The 21,035-nt window shown below is 45.2% G+C and overlaps 1 protein-coding gene across 1 annotated transcript in view; it reads left to right on the top strand.

The window, feature by feature from the left end:
- Positions 1-7,456: 7,456 nt before the first annotated feature.
- Positions 7,457-21,035, top strand: part of LOC144607911 (protein polyglycylase TTLL10-like) — a 69,547-nt gene continuing 55,968 nt past the window's right edge. The window contains exons 1-2 of the mRNA XM_078425039.1: positions 7,457-7,553; positions 16,763-16,978. Of these exons, the coding sequence (XP_078281165.1) occupies positions 7,457-7,553; positions 16,763-16,978 (313 nt within the window). The remainder of the gene's footprint in view (positions 7,554-16,762; positions 16,979-21,035) is intronic.

Genomic DNA, 21,035 nt, shown 5'->3' with positions numbered 1-21,035 from the left:
TTTGATAATTGGCTACATGGATGTGCAGGGAATAGAGGGATATGCATCACGTGTGGGCACAGACTATTTTAACCTGACATCATGTTTGGCTCAGACACTGAGGTGGAAGAAGGGCCTCTTCCCATTCTACCTTTGACTTCTCAAGGACGTCTCTCCCCAACACTGCATCATCTTTCTAAAGCAGTACCACGCTTTGCATTTACAGACCAGCATCACGCGCCTTTCATTGTCGTTCTCCTCATCTCACACCGCCTACTTCCACCCAAAACTGTACCACTTTCTCCCCAGCCTTTATCATGTTGTGCAGCTCATTCCTCTTGTTCTGCCTCAGTCGCCCATCCCTCTGAGCTCAGGACGATTAACACTAACCGTGAAGATACAGAATTGATAAAACCCAAAATAAAGGTGAGAGGAATAGATCGGGTAGACACACAGAGCCTCTTGCCTAGTGTAGGGGAATATAGAACCATAGGTTTAAGGTGAGTCATAGAGTGATACAGTGTGGAAACAGGCCCTTCAGTCCAACTTGCCCACATCGGCCAACATGTCCCAGCTACACTAGTCCCACCTGCCTGCGTTTGGTCCATATCCCTCCAAACCTGTTCTATTCATGTACCTATCCAACTGTTTTTTAAATGTTGGGACAGTCCCTGCCTCAACTACCTCCTCTGGCAGCTTGTTCCATACATCCACCATCCTTTATGTGAAAAAGTTACCCATCAGATTCCTATTAAATCTTTTCCCCTTCTCCTCAAACTTATGTCCTCTGGTCCTTGATTTGCCTTACTATGGGCAAGAGACTCTGTGCATCTACCCGATTTATTCCCCTCGTTATTTTATATACCTCGACATGGTCACCCCTCATCCTCCTGCGCTCCAAGGTATAGAGTCCCAGCCTACTCAACCTCTCCCTATTGCTCAGACCCTCTGTTCCTGGCAACATTCTCATAAATCTTCTCTGTACCCTTTCCAGCTTGACAACATCTTTCCTATAACATAGTGCTCAGAACTGAACACAATACTCTAAATGCGGCTTCACCAACGTCTTATACAACTGCAACATGACCTCCCAACTTCTATACTTAAAACGCTGACTGATGAAGGCCAATGTGCCAAAAGCCTTTTGAACTTTCCTCTGATCTACAACAGTCCCCAGAGCCCTATCATTCACTGTGTAGGTCCTGCCCATGTTAGATTTCCCAAAATGCAACACCTCTGTAATAAATTCCATCAATGGTTCCTCAGCCCACCTGGCCAATCGATCAAGATCCTGCTACAATTTTGCACAACCATCTTCACTATCTGCAAAACCACCCATTTTTGTATAATCTGTGTAATACCTGCCCCATGAGTCCTTCTTATTCTTGACCAATGCCTCAGTTTCTCTCATCAGCCAAGCTTTGTTACTTTAGCCTGCCTTGCCCTTCACTCTAATGGGGACGTGCATGTCCTGAGCTTTTGCCAGCACACTTTTAAAAACATCCCACTTGACTGATGTTCCTTTGCCCTAAAACAACCCGAGGGGGGAAAGGTTTAATAGGAACCTGAGTGGTAACTTTTTCACACAAAGGGTGGTGGGTGTATGGAACGAGCTGCCAGAGGAGGTAGTTGAGGCAGGCACTATCACAACGTTTAAGAAACATTTCGACAGGTACATGGATAGGATAGGTTTAGAGGGATATGGGCCAAACACAGGCAGGTGGGACTAGTGTGGATGGGATGTTGGCCGGTGCAGGCAAGTTGGGCCAAAGGGCCTGTTTCCATGCTGTAAGACTCTATGACTCTCTCTGAGTCAAAATTTGTAGGAAGGAACTGCAGATGCTGGTTTTTACCGAAGTTGAACACAAAATGCTGGAGTAAATCGATGGATCAGGCAGCATCTCTGGTGTAATAAATAGATGACACTTCAGGGCATTCTGAAGAAGGGTTCCGGCCTGAAACGATACAAATATAAATTGTCGATAATGGGAAATGTTTCCTTACAAAAGAGATTTCAAAAACTGGAGAGCGTGGTCCCAGGTAAGTGGTGTTGTGGGGGTTTCAGAACAAACTGTGTTTTGAGAACGAACTGTAATTGTAGAACCCACTTCGAGCTTTCTGAAGCATTCACTGCGAGATAGATTGCAAGAAAGATAAAATAGCAAGATTCCTGGCAGGTGCTGCTGTGTGAGAGAGGGGGCTGGCACAAGAACTGAGAGTAAGGGAAGGTCGAGAACAGACGCAACTGGATCCTGCTTCGCCACGTCCCTTCCTTTCCTTCCAGTCAGGATATCACTGACTGGAGGAACAGGTTTGAGGACTGAATGGTCTGCTGTCTCTCTGCCAGCTTCCTCCATCGGCATCTGGCAAGTGACACAGTTCACTGCCTTTCCCACCACTGACCCAGGAAGTTTAAGTTTAGATCAGTAATCGTACCTTTGAAGATAATGGAGGTTTTTAATTAACCATTTGTAGTTCCAGACCAGAAGAGCACTACAATTTCCTCGATGTTGCACAATCAGCACCTGTATACTTTTTGTTTTGACGCAATTTTAAAAAGTCATTTCAAAATAAGTGCAAGTAATAGGGTAGACACAAAATACTGGAGTAGCTCAGCGGGTCCTGCAAGTAATAGGGGAAGTTCTCACTATTTTCATTTAACCCAGAGTTCTGATGTGAAGTGCAATGTTCTGAGCCCTAGTTGCAGTGCCGGCTCATGTTTAAACATACAGGCGGAACTAGTTCCTGAACGGTGACACCACATCAGTTGTGTAATTTATGATGTTGATGCAGGGGTGACTGAGAACTTTGAAACAGCAGAACTGCATCGGCAACAACCCAAGCAGCACAAACCAGTTTTACAGAAACATTCACATACTCAGAATCTGGAGCACAAAAACCCAAAGCATTTAAAAGTCCTGACCCTCTCTATTGAAAGCGGTGAGTTTGAGGGACAAAATATAAATGCATAGGATGGAACTGCAGATGGTGGTTTACACCAAAGATAGACACAAAATGCTGGAGCAACAGGCAGCATCTCTGGATAGAGGAATGGGAGACATTTCGGGTCGAGACCCTTCCTCAGACTCAGCATTCAAGACTCCAGCATTTTGTGTCTATCTTTAACATATAAATTCTTCATCATATTTGTTAACTGCTGATTGTAATAATGAAATATCAAAGCACGAGTAAGTAGTGCTTAATGCCAGTCCTGCTTCACGTTACTGTATCAAAGGCAGGCAAGAATCCCACGACTGGGATTCCAGAGTCTTGTCCACTGCCTCAGTGAACCCATCAACTGAACAAGGGTTCAGAAAACAACAATCTGCTATGGATCATCCGGATAACAGGGTTTCTCTTATTATTCTGTTTCAACCCAGAGTTCTGATCTAAAAGTTTAACAGGAATGGTGGCGCCGGCCACGGTGGCGGGGAGCACGGTGAAGCAGCGGTTAAGTTGCAGCGCCAGAGACCTGGGTTCGATCCTGACTAAAGGTGCTGTCTGTACGGAGTTTGTATGTCCTCCCCTTTTTCCTCCCAAATTCCAAAGAAATACAGGGTTGTAAGCTAATACGCTTGGTAAAATTGTAACTTGTCCCAGGTTTGTGTAGGATAGTGTTAGTGTGCGGGGATGGCTGGTCGGCACGGACTCGGTGGGCCGAAGGGCCTGTTTCCGTGCTATATCTCTAAACTAAACTGAAATAAACTAATGAAAAACATACTGTTAACATGCTTCTGCTCATTTATACAGCTCAGTGTTCTTCACAATCGTCCCCTTCCAAACTCTAGTGTTGCATTGCCCATGTTACTCTTTCCACTTTACCCATCCTATCTGAATTTGTAGGTCTATAAAAATCCGATTCTGGTGAAGGATCACCAGTCTGGAACATCGACTCTATTTCTCTCTCCATAGTTACTGCTTGATCCGATCCGATCTCCAGCCTTTTATATTTTATCCCAATTAAACTTCTCCTCAACCTTCTGATTGAAAGGTGCAGCATGGAAACAGACCCAATAAGTCCATTCCGACCATTGATCTCCTGTTTGCACTAGTCCTATCTTACCCCACTCCCGCATCTAGGGAAGCAATTTACAGTGGAAGATTAACCTACAAGCTCACACGTCTTTGGGATGTGGGAGGAAACTGGCGCACCTAGAGGAAAACAGTTACAGGGAGAACATGCAAACTCCACACAGACAGCACCCGAGGTCAGGATTGAACTTGACCCTTCAGCGCTGTGAGGCAGCAGCTCTACCAGTTGTGCCACTGTGATGCCCTCTATCACAAACAAATATTAAGTCCGTCTTTCCTTATAGTTACAACTTTTTAGTTCTATTGACATCCTCAATTGACCGACCTCCTCTGACAGCTCATACACTGACATCTTTCCAGTGATGCATTGCCTAGAACCCACATTGTGCCAAAGTCATAATCTAACCAGTGTTGTGCACAGTTCAACCATAACCTCCCTGCTCTTATCTTCTGTGTTTCAGTTATAAGCGGAATGTATCCTTCATTAAGCAGCATATTGGTCTGTGCTGCTATCCTTAAGGATCTGAGGACACACTCTCCAAACGTTTCTTTATTTGTTCATGATTGCTCACTACCCTTCCATATATAGTTTATTTCCTTACCAGGCTTGACCTCCTCCAATGCATTTCTTCAAAGTTATCTACATTCAATTCCGTTTGTGATTCAATGAGAATTTATCCAGATATCCAGGTAGCATCACGGTAGCGGTACTGCCTTACAGTGCCAGAGACTTGGGTTTGATCCTGACCAGGTGCTAGTCTGTACGGAGTTTGTACGTTCTCCCTGTGACCTACACGAGTTTTCTCCGAGATCTTCGGTTTCGTCCCACACTCCAAACATGTACAGGTTTGTTGGTTAATGGGCTTGGTATAAATGTGAAATTGTCCCTGGTGTGTGTAGGATAGTGTTAGTGTGCGGTACCGACTCGTTGGGCCTAAGGGCCTGTTTCCGCGCTGTATCTCTAAACTGGTAGCTAAGGTAATTGTGGGGCCTACAGAAGATGAGACTGGAGGATCAACAACAGGAAACAAGAAACAGCAGATAGGTTAACCAATATCTGACATCGGAGTTCATGCTGGAGGACTGTGCAACACTCCCAAAGGTAACAGAAGACCTAGTGTCTAACATCACGGAAATACTTACAGTAACCCTGATCAAAGAGGACATTTGGACAGGAACATGGATTGGAAAGGTTTAGAGGGACATGGGCCAAACCTACAGTAGGCAGGGGGGACTAGTACAGATGGGGCATCTTTGTCGCCATGGACAAAGTGGGCCGAGGGGCCTGTTTCCAAGCTGTATGACTCTTTGACAGGTATTGGGAAAAGGAATGGTATTAAAGGCAGCCAAGTTACCAGGTCGGCCTACACCCGAGGATCTACAGGAAGTTGCTGCAGAAATAGTGAATCCTTGGACTAGAGGATTTCAAAACTTAATCAGTTCTGGGAAAGTACCTGCAGACTAACATATGAAGACATACAGCAAGTATGACTCTCTTGTTCAAGAAGGAAGGAAGATCAGAGTAACAAACTGTGCACCAGGTAGTTTCACATCGATTGTTGGCAAGATGCCAGAATCAATAATTTAAAAAAAGAAAATTATAAATCATTTTGAAAAGCTGAATACATATTCAAACAAAGTTAAAAGGTTTAATGGAAAATAAATCATGTTTGATGAATTTGCTTGAGTTCTCTGAGCACTTTGGCAGATGAGAACCTGTAGATATGGTGCATTGGATGTTAAAAAAAACCACATTTGACAAGGTGCTGCTTAAAAGGATTGTGCACCAAATCAAAATTGGTGGTATTGAGTTCAATGTGTTAGCATGGATTAAAGGTTGGCTATCACAAAAAAAAAGAGAATGGGAATAAGTGGGTCTTTTTCAGGCTGGAAGGAACTGGTGGGGTCCTCCAATGATCTATTTAGATTAATGATATGGAGAAGGGGGCAGTGTGTAAGGTATCCAGGTTTTGGCATGATACAAAAATAGGTGGATGAGCATGTTGCGATGAGGACTTTAGGACTCCGCCACAGGTAAGTAGATATCATGAGTGAGTGGGTGAAAGCTTGACAAGTATGGGTTCAATGTGGAAAAGAGATTGAAAATCAGTGAGCAACAGAGGGATTGAATTGTTCTTGTGAATGAATTATGGGTGTAGCAAATAGTGAAGAAGCCAAATGGCATATTGCAATGGTGCAGGAGTTTACAAATAGGATGGTATTGTTACAAATGTACAGGGTGTTGCCAGTGACACGCCTGGGCACTGTACACAGTTTTAATCACCTTATTCAAATGCTGGAAACAGTCAGGCTCACTGTGAAAGTTCCAGGAATGAGAGGGTTGACTCAATCCACATCCATAGGTTCTCACAATTCCAAAGCTTTGAGATTGCTTTGAATTGGGAGAAGTCTGGACCTTGTGGGTCGGTAAAGGCAAACTACAGCGTTATTATTAGGCAGGAGCACAGGGAGTCATTGTTATTGGTTAAGTCTTCATCTGATAAGAGTGAGTCATTTAAAGGTCAGTTGATCGAAGTCCAGGAATGGAATGTTCCACAAAGGGGGAGAGACAAGCTGGCAAAATAGGGGGAACCTTGGGTAACCAAAGAGATTGTAAACTCGGCCAAAAGGAGAAAGGAAGCACAGGGAAAGTTTATTGAGGATGGAACAAGGCAGGGCCTGTGAGGAATATAAAGAAAGGAGGAAAAAGCTCGTCAGTAATTAGAAGGGCCAGTAAATGGCTTTAGTGAGTCAGACTAAAGAAAATCCCAAAGCTTTTTATATATACATTAAAAACAAAAGTGTAACCAGGGAGAACGTAGGACCACTCAAACATAAAGGAGGTGAATTTGAGCTTGGAGTCTGCGAATGTAGTCAAGGTATTAAGGAGTACTTTGCATCTGTTTTCACCAAGGAAAAGGACAGGTGGTGAATCTGTGGAATTCTTTGCCACAGAAGGTTGTGGAGGCCAAGGCGATGGATATTTTTAAGGCAGAGATAGATAGATTCTTGATTAGTACGGATGCCAGAGGTTCTGGGGAGAAGGCAGGAGAATGGGGTTAGGAGGAAGAGATAGATCAGCCATGATTGAACGGTGGAGTAGACGATGGGCCGAATGGCCTAATTCTGCTCCTACCACATGACCTTATGACATGGAGGATAGGAAGATCAGTGTGGGGGGCACTAATAAGCAAGGGCAGTTTGACATAATGAAGGAGGAGATGTTGGGACTCTTGAAGAGCATTAAGGTGGATCAGGACATGATGGTATCCCAGGTTATTGAGAGGCAGAGAGGAGATTGCGAGAGCCTAGACGAAGATCTTTGCAAGTTTTCTAGCCGCAAGCAAAGTCCCGGGAGATTGAAGAATATTTAATGTTGTTCCTTTATTTAAGAAAGGAAGTAGAGAGAATCCAGGGAATGTAGGCCAGCGAGCCTCCTGTCAGCATGCAGCAAGATGAAGATGGGCCACAGAAATGGGCAGAGGAAGGGCAAATGGAGTTTAATGCGAAAGGCAAAGTCACAGACGACTGTAGAGTAAGAGGTGACTCAGAGATAATGTAGCGCAGGGGTAGAGCTGCTGCCTTACAACGCCAGAGACCTGGGTTCGATTCTGTCTGCGGGTGCTTGTTTGTACGGAGTTTGTATGTTCTCCCCGTGACCTGCATGGGTTTTCTCCGAGATCTTAAGTTTCCTCCCACACTCCAAAGATCTGCAGGTTTGTAGGTTAATTGGCTCGGTATAAATGTAAATTGTCCTTCGTGTACGGAGGATAGCGCTAATGTGCGGGGGTCGCTGGTCGGCGTGGACATGGTGGGCCGAAGGGCCTGTTTCCGCGCTGTATCTCTGAACTAAACTACAAAGTGAACCTATCATCAGTGATAGGGAATGACTGAAGAAGATTCTTAGGGACAGGATTTCCTCGCGTAGACACGTTAGAAACAGTCATCGTGACTTTGTGTGGCGAATATTCTGTCCCACAAATTTGATTGTGCATTTTGAGGAAGTGACAAAAATGATTAATGAGAGTAGAGCACTGGGTGCTGTTCACATGGATTTTAGTAAAACATTTGACAAGGACCCTCGTGGTAGGCTGGTCCAAAAGATTAAGACATGGACTCCATGGTGAGTAAGTTGGATGCAAAGTTGGCTTGGTCAGTGAAAACAGAGGGCAGTGGCAGGTGTTTCTCTGGTTGGAAGTCTGTGATCATTGGTGTTCTACAAGTACCGGTGCTCGAACCTCTGTTTGTAATAGAGGTAAATGATTTGGATGAAAATGCAGGTGAACTGTTTTATAAGTTCGCAGACAACACAAATTAAAATGGTGGTGTTGTAGACAGTGAAAGGCATGGATAGAGTGGATGTGGAGAGGATGTTTCCACTAGTGGGAGAGTCTAGGACCAGAGGTCATAGCCTCAGAATTAAAGGACGTTCCTTTCGGAAGGAGATGAGGAGAAATTTATTTAGTCAGAGGGTGGTGAATCTGTGGAATTCTTTGCCACAGAAGGGTGTGGAGGTCAAGTCGATAGATATTTTTAAGGCAGAGATAGATTCTTGGTTAGTATGGGTGTCAGGGGTTATGGGGGAAAAGGCAGGAGAATGGGGTTAGGATGGTGAGATAGATCAGCCATGATTGAATGGCGAAGTTGACTTGATGGGCAGAATGGCCTACTTCTGCTCCTATCACATGACCTTATAGTGAGGAAGTGTGCCAAAGTACGCAGCAGTGTGTGTGAACTATATAGGTATATGCAACTACAATCAGTTAAGTTTCACACAGTGAATGGTAGGTGCTTGGAATATGCTGGCAGAGAGGTAGTAACATACACCTCTACAAAGTCAAACAGTTCAGATTCCCGTGTTCCCAGTCAGAATAAACCCAGTCTATCAAATCTTTCCTCATAACTAGAACTGTCCATCCCAGACATTACACTGGTGAATCCCATCTCATACTATTGCTCCCACATCCTTCTACCGTGAGGCGACCAGAACTGTACACAGAACACCAAATGTGGTCTAACCAATGTCTTGTTCAACTGCAACATGACATCCCAATTTTTAATGCCCAATGCCATGGCCTTTAAGGGCAAGCATAGCAAATGCCCCCTTCACAATCCTAACCACCTGTGTTGCCACTTTCAGTGAAATATCGGCTTCCACCATCTATGCATCAACAATGCTTAGATTTTCAGGAGCAATGGAGTTTAATGCTGATAAGTGTGAGGTGCTGCATTTTGGTAGGACAAATCAAAATAGGACGTACAGGGTAAATGGTAGGGAATTGAGGAATGCAGTGGAACAGAGGGATCTGGGAATAACTGTGCATTGTTCCCTGAAGGTGGAATCTCATGTGGATAGGGTGGTGAAGAAGGCGTTTGGTATGCTTGCCTTTATAAATCAGAGCATCGAGTATAGAAGTTGGGATGTAATGTTGAAATTGTACAGGGCATTGGTGAGGCCGAATCTGGAGTATGGTGTGCAGTTCTGGTCGCCAAATTATAGGAAGGATGTCGACAAAATGGAGAGGGTACAGAGGAGATTTACTAGAATGTTGCCTGGGTTTCAGCACTTAGGCTACAGAGAGAGGTTGAACAGGTTGGGTCTTTATTCTTTGGAGCGTAGAAGGTTGAGGGGGGACTTAATAGAGGTTTTTAAAATTTTGAGAGGGACGGACAGAGTTGACGTGGGTAGGCTTTTCCCTTTGAGAGTGGGGAAGATTCCAACAAGGGGACATAGCTTCAGAATTGAGGGACAAAGGTTTAGGGGTAACATGAGGGGGAACTTCTTTACTCAGAGGGTTGTGGCTGTATGGAATGGGCTTCCGGTGGAAGTGGTGGAGGCTGGCTCGATTTTATTATTTAAGAGTAAATTGGATAGGTATATGGATAGGAGGGGATTGGAGGGTTATGGTCTGAGTGCAGGTAGATGAGACTAGGTCAGGGAGAATGGTCGGCGTGGACTGGTAGGGCCGGACAGGCCTGTTTCCATGCTGTAGTTGTTATATGTTATATGTTATAATTGTAGGCTCAGTATTTTTTTTTTCTTTGGATAATAGTAAATCCCTTGGGTTTTGTAACGATCTTACAGGTTCAAACTCTCAATACTGACACCAGCTTTTTATTTCTAGTTTCTTTGAACCTAAGTTCAGCCCTCGAGCTGTCACGCTGCGATTTGAAATCACATTCACTGGATTATTTCTCCAGTAATATAAGGTGAACACTGATGAAAACTTAATTGTCCTAACTACAGGATGTATTCTTTCTGAATTAAGACCAACATGTGATGGATAAATCCCATCAGCCCAAAGCTAAACTATTGTGCTGTGTATTTATTGATATGTGTGATCATAGCTTTTATCCTGCTGACCGTTTTTGGATGAGTGTGATGTTGGTAAAGTTGGGCGGCACGGTGGCGCAGCGGTAGAGTTGCTGCCTTACAGCGAATACAGCGCCGGAGGCTCAGGTTCGATCCTGACTACGGGTGCTGTCTGTACGGAGTTTGTACGTTCTCCCCGTGACCTGCGTGTGTTTTCTCCGAGATCTTCGGTTTCCTCCCACACTCCAAAGACGTACAGGTTTGTAGGTTAATTGGCTGGGCAAATGTAAAAATTGTCCCTAGTGGGTGTAGGATAGTGTTAATGTGCGGGGATTGCTGGGCGGCGCGGACCCGGTGTGCCGAAAGGGCCTGTTTCTGCGCTGTATCTCTAAATCTAAATCTAAATCTAAAGATGTGCAACCTGGGTTCCCACTTCAAAAGTCACCAAGGGAGTTGGTGAAATCAATTCAGTTTTAACTAATTTAGAAACAAAAGGTAGTTTCTGTAAAAACATCCTTGAAGCCGTCCGATTGCTGTTGAAAGCACAAATGTCCACCAAGACCTTGAGTCTTGTACACTCCTGCGCTCGTTTTTCAAAGCTTTTCACTGTACCTCGGTACACGTGACAATAAACTAAGCTGAACGAGTACTTCTTTGAGAATGGCAGCACGCCTTGTGCGGTCAGTTGATAATGAAATGTACAGCTTCAAGATGCACAGTATAACAACCACAAACAAAACTAATTCATATTTTACAGTGAGATATTTCAGAGTGACTTCCTTCGTGGGTGCAGAATTACAAAAGCTACAGTGCATTTTATTCATGTCATCAGGTTTAAAGTTTAACATCAAACACTTGATGGCAACATAGGTGCGGCTTTCAGATTTTTTTTATTTTAAATAAAGCCTTTTAGCCTGGTTCCAAAATTGAAAAGTCATTCTTTGTTTTAAATTGCACAATCATAATTTGCAATGTATGCAGAGGGTGAAGCACAACTCTATGGTTTGCATACGGGGCTTCCTGCTTTTTCAGTTACACTTCTTTGTTAAACGATCTGTGTGACGTAAGCTGGTTGCTATGAGGATTTACCGCAGAGGGATCCAAACTCTGCATATTACCTGCCAAATAGGACCCAGGTGGAGCAGGTGACTAACGCCGACTCAAAAACAGCAACCCGGCAATTATTAACCTCTTAATTACCAGGGTGATTCTGCATTTCCAGCACCTGCAGTTTTGTTTTTTTGGTTTTTTGCCTTCTCTCTTTTATGACCCGAGGTTTTTCATTCGATGGTCAAAATTCCTTGAGTTCATCTCGGAAAAACAATAAATGCTGCCAACTCATGACCAAGAAACATTGATCGCGGGTCATGTCCACCAACCCGCTAGGCAAGGCTGGAAGGTGGCAGAGGTGGTCTGAAGTTGTGGTGTGTTTCTTCTTGCTACTTAAAACGAGCTTTGGTGCTCGAACTGGCAGGCGGGAGGGTTCGACCAGAAATGCTCTTTGTTTGAAGACAAGCCATTAGCACCAAACGATATCATATCATATCATATCATATATATACAGCCGGAAACAGGCCTTTTCGGCCCTCCAAGTCCGTGCCGCCCAGTGATCCCCGTACATTAACACTATCCTACACCCACTAGGATATGATACGACACGATAGAACTTTATTTATCCCAGGAGGCAAATTGATCTGCCAACAGTCATAAAACACAAGATACGTGAAACATGAAATTAAAGTGACAAGGATTGGGGGAGTGGGGGAGTGAGAGGGGAGGGGGGGGTGGGGGAGGTGGAGGGGAGTCTGTCTACCCCATGACAGATGGGGAGGACTTGTACAGTTTGATAGTCACAGGGGAGGAAGGAGGCAATGGCATGTTCACCCTTGCTGATAGAGAACAAAGGTGAGTTCATTAACAAAAAATCCTGACACCTTGATCTCATGAGTTTACAGTACCCTGCATTCAGTGTCTTAAATTCAAAGCAGTTACTATCCAAGGCCTGTAGAAAATCGTCTCACATGCGATGCACAAACCAGGAGGTACCGGCGGAATTGTTGCTAAACAAATTAAATGTCAGCGCTGGTTAAACCAGTTCAGCCAAAACTAAGACCTTAAATAAAACAGGAGGATTTGCTGGGTGTGGTATAGTTAAGAATTCATTACTCAATTATAATAATAGATATCTTGATGTTACAAGCCCAATTTGAAGTTGAAGAAATCCTTGTCACGTAGATGCCATTAAGGTGATGATTCACCAGGTTCACCTCAGGGAAGAGAATGTGCAATCTTTGTCTCTCTTGTTAACATTCACTTCTCTACCTTCAAGTAGCCCTTACTTTCCCTTAGTCCCCATCCCCTCCCTCTTCCCAGTACTCCCACCAGTCTTACTGTCTCCGACTACATTTTATCTCTGTACCGCCCACTCCCCTGACATCAGTCTGAAGAAGGGTCTCGACCCGAAACGTCACCCTTGCCTTCTCTCCAGAGATGCTGCCTGTCCCACTGGGTTACTCCAGCATTTTGTGTCTACCTTCGATTTAAACCAGCATCTGCAGTTCTTTCCTATGGATCTGTAGCAGGCTCTGGCTCAGAAAGATATTCAATATCAATGAAATCCACAACACCCTGGCCATGCTCTCATCTCACCACTACCATTGGGAAGATAGTATAATAGACCATGACCTCCAGGTTCAAGAAGAGCTTCGTCCCAATAAGCATCAGGCTCTTGAACACTGCACAACATTAACCACTACCTCAGCAACACGATCTTCCACAGACTTTATTTTTGGTCGCACTGCGGACTTGAATTTTGCACTATTATGGTTGCCTAGTATTTATGATGGTTAATATATTGCATTATTGATTATTGTATATTTATTTGTGTGTTATTGCATTGATGGACCTGTTAAGCTGCTAAATTAAGAATGTCATTGTTCCATTGTCACTGGTCCATTGTCATTGTTCCATTGGTACATAAGACAATGAAAGACTCTACTCTTTTGCCTCTCTTGACTCCTGAGTTGCATAAGACTTTGGCACTTGGTGCATTGTGTTCGGTTTTGGTCACCCTGCTTGTAGGAAAGGTCAGTGCTTTATTTATAGGCAACAATGTTTTGGTACACACCATCAACAAATGTGTGTGTAACGTGACCGGAAACAAAATAATGACATTTAACATTATAAACGTACCATTATGTTGTACTGGCATGTATGAAGCACTGGGAAAAATAACATTAAGCTGGAAAGCATGTAGAGAAGACATACAATGATATAAACCTGATCCCACTAGTTCTTGGTTTCTTCCTACGGTTTCCCCAAGAAGAAATGTTGTGAAGAAATGTTAAAAACCAGATCCTTAGTTTTAAAGCTATTAAATAAACCATAAAACTTAACTTGCCTTTTAGGGTTTTACTTTTAAAATGGAAGTTGCCTTCCTGAGGATGAGACAAGAAATTTGTTGATCTGTGGAATTAGTCGTACAGTGTAGAAACAGGCCTTACGGCCCAAGTTGCCCAGGCTGACCAACATGTCCTATCTTCACTAGTCCCACCTGCCTGAATTTAGCCCGTATCCCACTAAACCCTTCGAAACATATCCTATCCATGTACCTGTACCTGTCTAAATGTTGCTTAAAGGTTGCGATAGTACCTGCCTCAACTACCTCCTCCGGCACTTCCTCCGTTCCATACACCCACCACCCTTTGTATAAAAAAGTTACCCCTCATGTTCCTACTGAATCTTTCCCCCCTCACCTTAAACCTATGTCCTCTGGTTCTCAATTTCCCCTGCACTGGATAAGATCCCATATGCGTTTACCCGATCTATTCCTCTCATGATTTTGTACACCTCTATAAGATCACCCCTCGCCCTCCTGCACTCTAAGGAATAGAATCCTAGCCTGCTCAACCTGTCCCTATAAGCACAGGCCCTCGAGTCCTGGCAACATCCTCCTAAATCTTCTCTGCACCCTTTCCAGCTTGATAACATCTTTCCTATAACATGGTGCCAAAACTGAACAAAATACTCTAAATGTGGCCTCACTGACGTCTTCTCCAACTGCAACATGACCTCCCTAAGCTTGAGTAGGCTTGAGTTAATTTTATTTTGCAACAGTTTCCAGGTTAAATCAAGTCAATTGTTCATTCTGATTGCATACATGTTTATGACATTATTTTCCATCCTTACCAACATACATTGGAGCACGTAAGTTCTAAATAGTTCTGTAGACAAGTGTTGCAACTGATACTTTTATTCGTGTGCTTCCGGACTGGTGCAAACCTGCAGACTCGATTGTGGGTGTCTCCAGGTATTTGATGACTAAACTAATGCCATTACTTGAAGTTCGAACATTAATAACAGCATCAAGTCAACAGGCAGCAAATGTAAAAACCCAAAACAATGTTCCCCCAACATCTGTGGAGGAAATGGACAGGCCACATTCACAACCCAAAATGTCGCCTGTCCGTTTTCTCCACAGATGGTGCCTGACCATCTGAGTTCCTCCAGCACTTTGTTCTCTGCTCAAGATTCCAGCATCTGCAGTTCCTTGTGTCTCGAAGGTTCTTCTTCCCCCTCACTCTGATGCAATCAAAGCTCAGCCCAAATACAAGGTCTTGACCAAATACATTGACTCTCCCTTTGCAAGCACAGCACCCCCTGACCCACAGAGTTCCTCCAGCAGTGTGTTTTTTGTAAACACAACAGTTAGCAACATGAGCGAAGCAACAATCACAATAACAGAAAATGGAAAAGTGGAAAGGAGTTAACAAGTCCGTACATATATTAATCAACATAATCTGCATGTATGAGCTGATGCAGAGATGGCATTTATTGAACTAACCACCTAGTTTTTCCATTTTTTTGGCTACAAGAGCAGCTTTGGAATTGGAGAAGGGTTGATCCAAAACTACCCAGGAAGACTGGGGCTCCACATCTGACATAGCAGGTCGGCAAAGGTGATGGGTTACACTGGAGAGTCCTAGACAAAGAAACGTCAAGAAGCAGGAGATGTGGGTGGTTTAATCAACAGCAGGGACTGCACTATTGACGGCAGTGACTGAAATGTTTTCCACACACGCAGCACGGTGGCACAGCGGTAGAGTTGCTGCCTAACAGTGCCGGAGACCCGGGTTCGATCCTGACTATGAGTGCTGTCCGTACAGAGTTTGTACGTTCTCCCTGTGACCGCGGGGGTTTCGCTGATTTCCTCTCGCACTCCAAAGACGTACAGGTTTGCAGGTTAACTGGCTCGGTATAAGTGTAAATGGTCCCTAGTGTGTAGGATAGTGCGAGTCTGCAGGGATCGCTGGTCAGCGTGGACTCGGTGGGACAAAGGGCCTGTTTCTGCGCTGTATCTCTAAACTAAACTAAACGAAACATGACCTTTATCTTTCTGTGGCTCATAAGTCAATGGCCCTTATGAAGTCCTCGAAGATTTGACTCATAACCCAAAGTGTAGAATTTATTTAATCATTGTTTTGATAATTACTCTTCGCGACATAGAATTACAGATCTCAGCCAGAAATCAGGTTGCACTAACGAAGACAAGCGCTTGATTGTTGCACAGCGCAAGGGAAAATGTTCCACTCTGACAGAGGGGAGTGGGGGGGGGGTACATTGAGAGGATTAGTGGCTGATCACACATTCTGGGAAACGTGGAGGGGCCGCAGTTTAGTTCAATGATAAGAAAATTGTGAGCAGTAAGAAATTGTGAGCTGCCTGATGTAGACACCTAGTTCGGCATGAACCGGTTGGGCCGAAGGGCCTGCTTATGTATTATATCACTCTATGACTATGAATCTATCATTCATAATTTTCCCCTGCCCCAACATTGCATTGTTTTCTTCAGACCCATTTAATTGTCACATCCACATCTTGGAGATGACTTTGCTGTATTCCTCATGACACTCGCACCTTGGACGTTCATTTGTTGCAGGCAAGCTCTTAACACATTTGCATAGCCAATTGTAAACACATACAAAGCAATCTTTAATTTGTATTTCGGATGTGACCTTTATTTCTAAAGCTGGAAGTATTTTTTTAAATAAAAGAGGCCAATAATGCAAATAAAAATGGAAATGTATGGGGAAGTTGCTACCTCATCTGCTTTGTGTGGTCAGCTGTTTTGTATTAATTTTAATCCCAGTGAATGGTAGGTCAAGTGTCAATGTCAGAATTTAAATGTTATGAAGAAACTGACAAGAAATAGATCAAGCCGGTAAGACATGGCAGCATTTAAAAAGACATTTAGGCAGAAACATGGGTATGAAAGCTTTCGAGGGATATGGGCCAAACGCAAGCAAACAGGACTGGCGTAGATGAGGCATCTTGGTCGGTATGGTCAAGTTTCGGTGCTGTATCAGTCTGACACTATGACACCATTTAGTGACCCTTGAAGATCAAAAGTTGAGACACAGCTGTGAACACCTCCAAAAGGTGGAAAGATACGGAAACTAACAATAGAATTCAACAAAGAAGACAGAGAAGGCGATGAATCAATAAAGAGACAGAGTGATGCACGTCAGCTGAATAACTCCAACGTGAGCGAGGTGGGGCACAGTGAGCTGAGAGAGGAAGTGAAACAGAAAGTGAGGCAAACAAAGAATATAATTAAAATGGCAGTTAAGATGGAAAACCATCCTGAGGACGGCAGTAATGGGGGAGCTGGGACCAAACAGAGATAAAAAACGATGGAGCAAGGCAGCGAGCACAGGGGGAATACTAAAACCTAGAAACTGGCCGAGGTTCAATGGTTCAATGGTTTCTTTATTATCATGTGTACCAAGATGCAGTGAAATACTTGGAGCTCAACAAGACTTTCACCATAAACAAGCACAATCCCTTGGCTAGTACAGAATGTACAGAACAGCCCACTGAGTCTGTGAGCAAGAGTCGCCATTTTGGTGCCATTTTACACTCCCAGCAGTAGCTGGCCACACGGGCCCAATGCAGCTGTGGCCTCCATTCCGGTCACCCTGTAAACCTTGCACTGTCCTCTTGATCCCTGGGGGGTCGCCTCCTGCAGCCGACCTTGAAGCGCAGAAGGTAAGATTCCCTCCCCCCCACCCCCCCCCCGGTACTTCTTACCAGTCCTTTTGTCCAGCATCTTCCGCCATCTTTCGTCAGAGGGTGGTGAATCCGTGGAATTTTTTGCCACAGAAGGCTGTGGAGGCTGTGAATGGATATTTTTGAGGCAGAGAATAGATAGATTCTTGATTAATATAGGTGTCAGAGGTTGTGGGGAGAAGGCAGGATTGTGAGGGAGAGATAGAGCAGCCATGATTGAATGGCGGAGTAGACTTGATGGGCCAAATGGCCTAATTCTGCTCCTATCACTTATGATGCTATGATCCCCATCCAACCTCCTCTCCACGGTTTTGCTCTTGGGTGGGTTCCTGGTTCTGCAGCGGGCGTATATTTGTCCCTCTCCTCCTGGGAGGCCTTGTTGTGGCTGATCTGTGGCTGCCTTTACTTTAGTTGAGACTTTACCTTGGAGCTACAGCGCGGAAAACAGGTCCTGCGGCCCACCGAGTCCGTTCCGACCAGCGACTACCCCGTGCACCAACACTATCCTACATACCAAGGGGCCACAGTTTAAGAATAAGGGGTAGGCCATTTAGAACGGAGATGAGGAAGAACTTTTTCAGTCAGAGAGTGGTGAAGGTGTGGAATTCTCTGCCTCAGAAGGCAGTGGAGGCCAGTTCGTTGGATGCTTTCAAGAGAGAGCTGGATAGAGCTCTTAAGGATAGCGGAGTGAGGGGGTATGGGGAGAAGGCAGGAATGGGGTACTGATTGAGAGTGATCAGCCATGATCGCATTGAATGGCGGTGCTGGCTCGAAGGGCTGAATGGCCTATTCCTGCACCTATTGTCTATTGTCTATTGTCTATTGACAATTCACAATTTTAACCAAAGCCAATTGACCTACAAATCTGCACGTCTTTGGAGTTTGGGAGGAAACCAGAGCATCCGGAGAAAACTCACGTGGTCACAGAGAGAATGTACGATCTCTGTACAGAGTGCGACCATTGTCAGGATTGATCCCGGGTCCCTGGCGCTGTAAGGCAGCAACTCTACCGCTGGGCCTCTGTGCCCCACTGTGATGCTTTGGAGGGAGATTCTCGACAGATTGACCTGCTGTCTAATTAGTTACGGTGATAATGGCATGGCAGTGTAGCACCCTGTTTCAGCACCCAGATCAGTGTGAAAATTGGTGGCGATGTTAATCGTGAGGGGAGCAGACTGTGACCTCAACGGTCTGAGCAGCCTCTTTCAGACATGCTGTCAAAACGCCGTTGATGGAGGCAGGGGAGATAATAGCTGGGCTGAAAACTGGGCTGAAAGTCAGCAGTACAAAAGAAGCTGATTGTGCTTACAGTAAACATGCCTCCTGCTCCCGATGACAGGCATAGGCACACAAGAGGCCGCAGAGCGTAGTGTACTTAGCCCAGTCCATCACAGGCATAAAGATGGACACAAAGTGCTGGAGTAACTCTGCGGGCCGGGCTGCACTCTGGAGAAAAGGAATAGGTGATGTTTCGGGTCGAGACCCTTCTTCAGTCTGAGAGTCAGGGGAGAGGAAAACTAGAGGTATGGAAAGGTACAGAAAAGATCAGAGCCGGCACCAATGACCAAAGAGCCCACAATGGTCCACTGTTGGCCGGGGAGGAGGTGATAACGAGGGTGTACGGACAATAAAACCAGCAGGGCGACTAGGTAGGGGGAGGGATGGAGAGAGAGGAAATGCAGGGGTTACTTGAAATTTGAGAAATCAAGATTTATACCACTGGTTTGTAAGCTGCCCAAGCGAAATATGAGGTGCTGTTCCTCCAATTTGCGTGTGGCCTCACTCTGAAAACGGAGGAGGCTCAGGACAGAAAGGTCAGTGTGGGAATGGGAAGGGGAGTTAAAATGTTTGGCAACCGGGAGATCACACAGGCCAAGGCAGACACGGCCATGGCCTTTTCACATCGTCAAAAGCATCTAAATGCCTCAAGAAGCCATCATCTATCATCCAGGATCCCCACGAGCCAACCCATGCCCTCCTCTCATTGATCAGGTTGTGCTGAACCCTGAAGTTCCATGTCACCAGGTTCAGGAATAGTTACTTTCTCACAGCTATCTGGTTCTTGAAATGACCTGCACAATCCTAATGTTACCTCAGCAACGGGACACTGCGGACTAACTAATGCACTACCGTGGGCTTGTTTTTCAAATAGTCAGGGAGGGTTGGTGAAAGGAATGCAGTAGGTGTTGTCTGCTGTTTCTCCAGAGGTATGTGATAAAGTCCTACCCAAACACCCATGATATGTCTTTATGTTCCCATGGGTCTCTTTCTACATTAAAGTTTAAGACCCACACCTACTGTTTGCAACATGTTTATTTTTATACTGAAGGCAATGGGTTGCGGAGATAATACAGCCACGTAATACTATACATAAGGACATAAGATCATAAGTGATAGTGTAGCGACCATAGAGAATGGTCCAGGTCGTCGAACCCTCGGATTGGCCAGTGAGGTCACGTGTGAACGCGACCATGGGGATTGGTCCAGGGAGCGACATCGCTGATTGGCCAGCGTGGTCATGTGCGCTTTTGGCGCTCGAAATGTTCAGTTCGGCGAAGTCTTCGAAGAAGACAGTAAGTTTTTGATGGTTGTCCTGTACCTTGTTGTTTAACTCTGTATTCGAATATTGCGGCTGCAATAAACTTCTTCTACAACCAACAAGTTTTCGGACTCGCCATATTGGTGACCCCGACGTGATCTGGACGATCACCGACTATGCAGGAACACGACGCCTCGTTGTTGATGGCCGCGCCGGGCACACCGGAGTTAAGCGCGGCAAGCGTTCACCTTCCGTTGTTTTGGACGCATGCACCGCAATCTTGGTTTATCCACACCGAAGCTCAATTTCATATAAAGAAGATATCGGACGACTCCACGATGTATTACTACCTCGTCAGCGCTCTATCGTCGGAGACGACCACGCGCGTGATGCGGTTCATCGTTAATCCACCTGCGGAAAGCAAGTACGAGGCCATGAAGAAAGTGTTACTGCGAACCTTCGGGTTTAATAAGCATGATGGTGCTGCAAGACTTCTGCACCTACCGGATCTTGGAGACCGACGGCCTTCCGTTCTCATGTCCGAAATGATGATGCTAGCCAGTGAGCATACGGATTGCCCTATGTTCGAACCGGCATTCCGAGAGAAGCTTCCTGAGGATGTCCGACTGCTGCTCACGGATTGTTCTTTTAAGGACCCCGAAGCATATGCAGCGAAAGCGGACGCGCTCATAGCGGCTAAAAACAAGGCAAGCGGTTCGATCAACAAGGTCTCGACATCAGTGACCACGCCACAGCGACATCAAGATGGCGCCGCGTCTCCCGCCAATTCTCCGAAAGCCCGCCAAAAAGATCCGCACAAGCGCGGCTGGTGCTATTATCACCTACGATGGGGTAGCGAATCCCGCAACTGCCGCTCGCCTTGTACCTTCGCGGGAAATGCCTCGGCCGATCGTACATAGGGGCAGTTACGATTGGCCAGAACCGACGCCTCAACGTCCATGATCGATTCACGGACACAGAATTTTTGGTGGACACGGGAGCCATCGTCAGTATAGTGCCGCCGACCGACCTCGAAACCAGATCGGGTAAGACAGGTCCCACCCTCATCGCGGTTAATGGCAGCCCCATTCGCACTTTCGGTAT

Source organism: Rhinoraja longicauda, chromosome 30 (genome assembly GCF_053455715.1).
Source record: "Rhinoraja longicauda isolate Sanriku21f chromosome 30, sRhiLon1.1, whole genome shotgun sequence".
Classification (NCBI taxonomy): Eukaryota; Metazoa; Chordata; class Chondrichthyes; order Rajiformes; family Arhynchobatidae; genus Rhinoraja; species Rhinoraja longicauda.
This window is presented reverse-complemented; position numbering and strand designations above follow the sequence as displayed.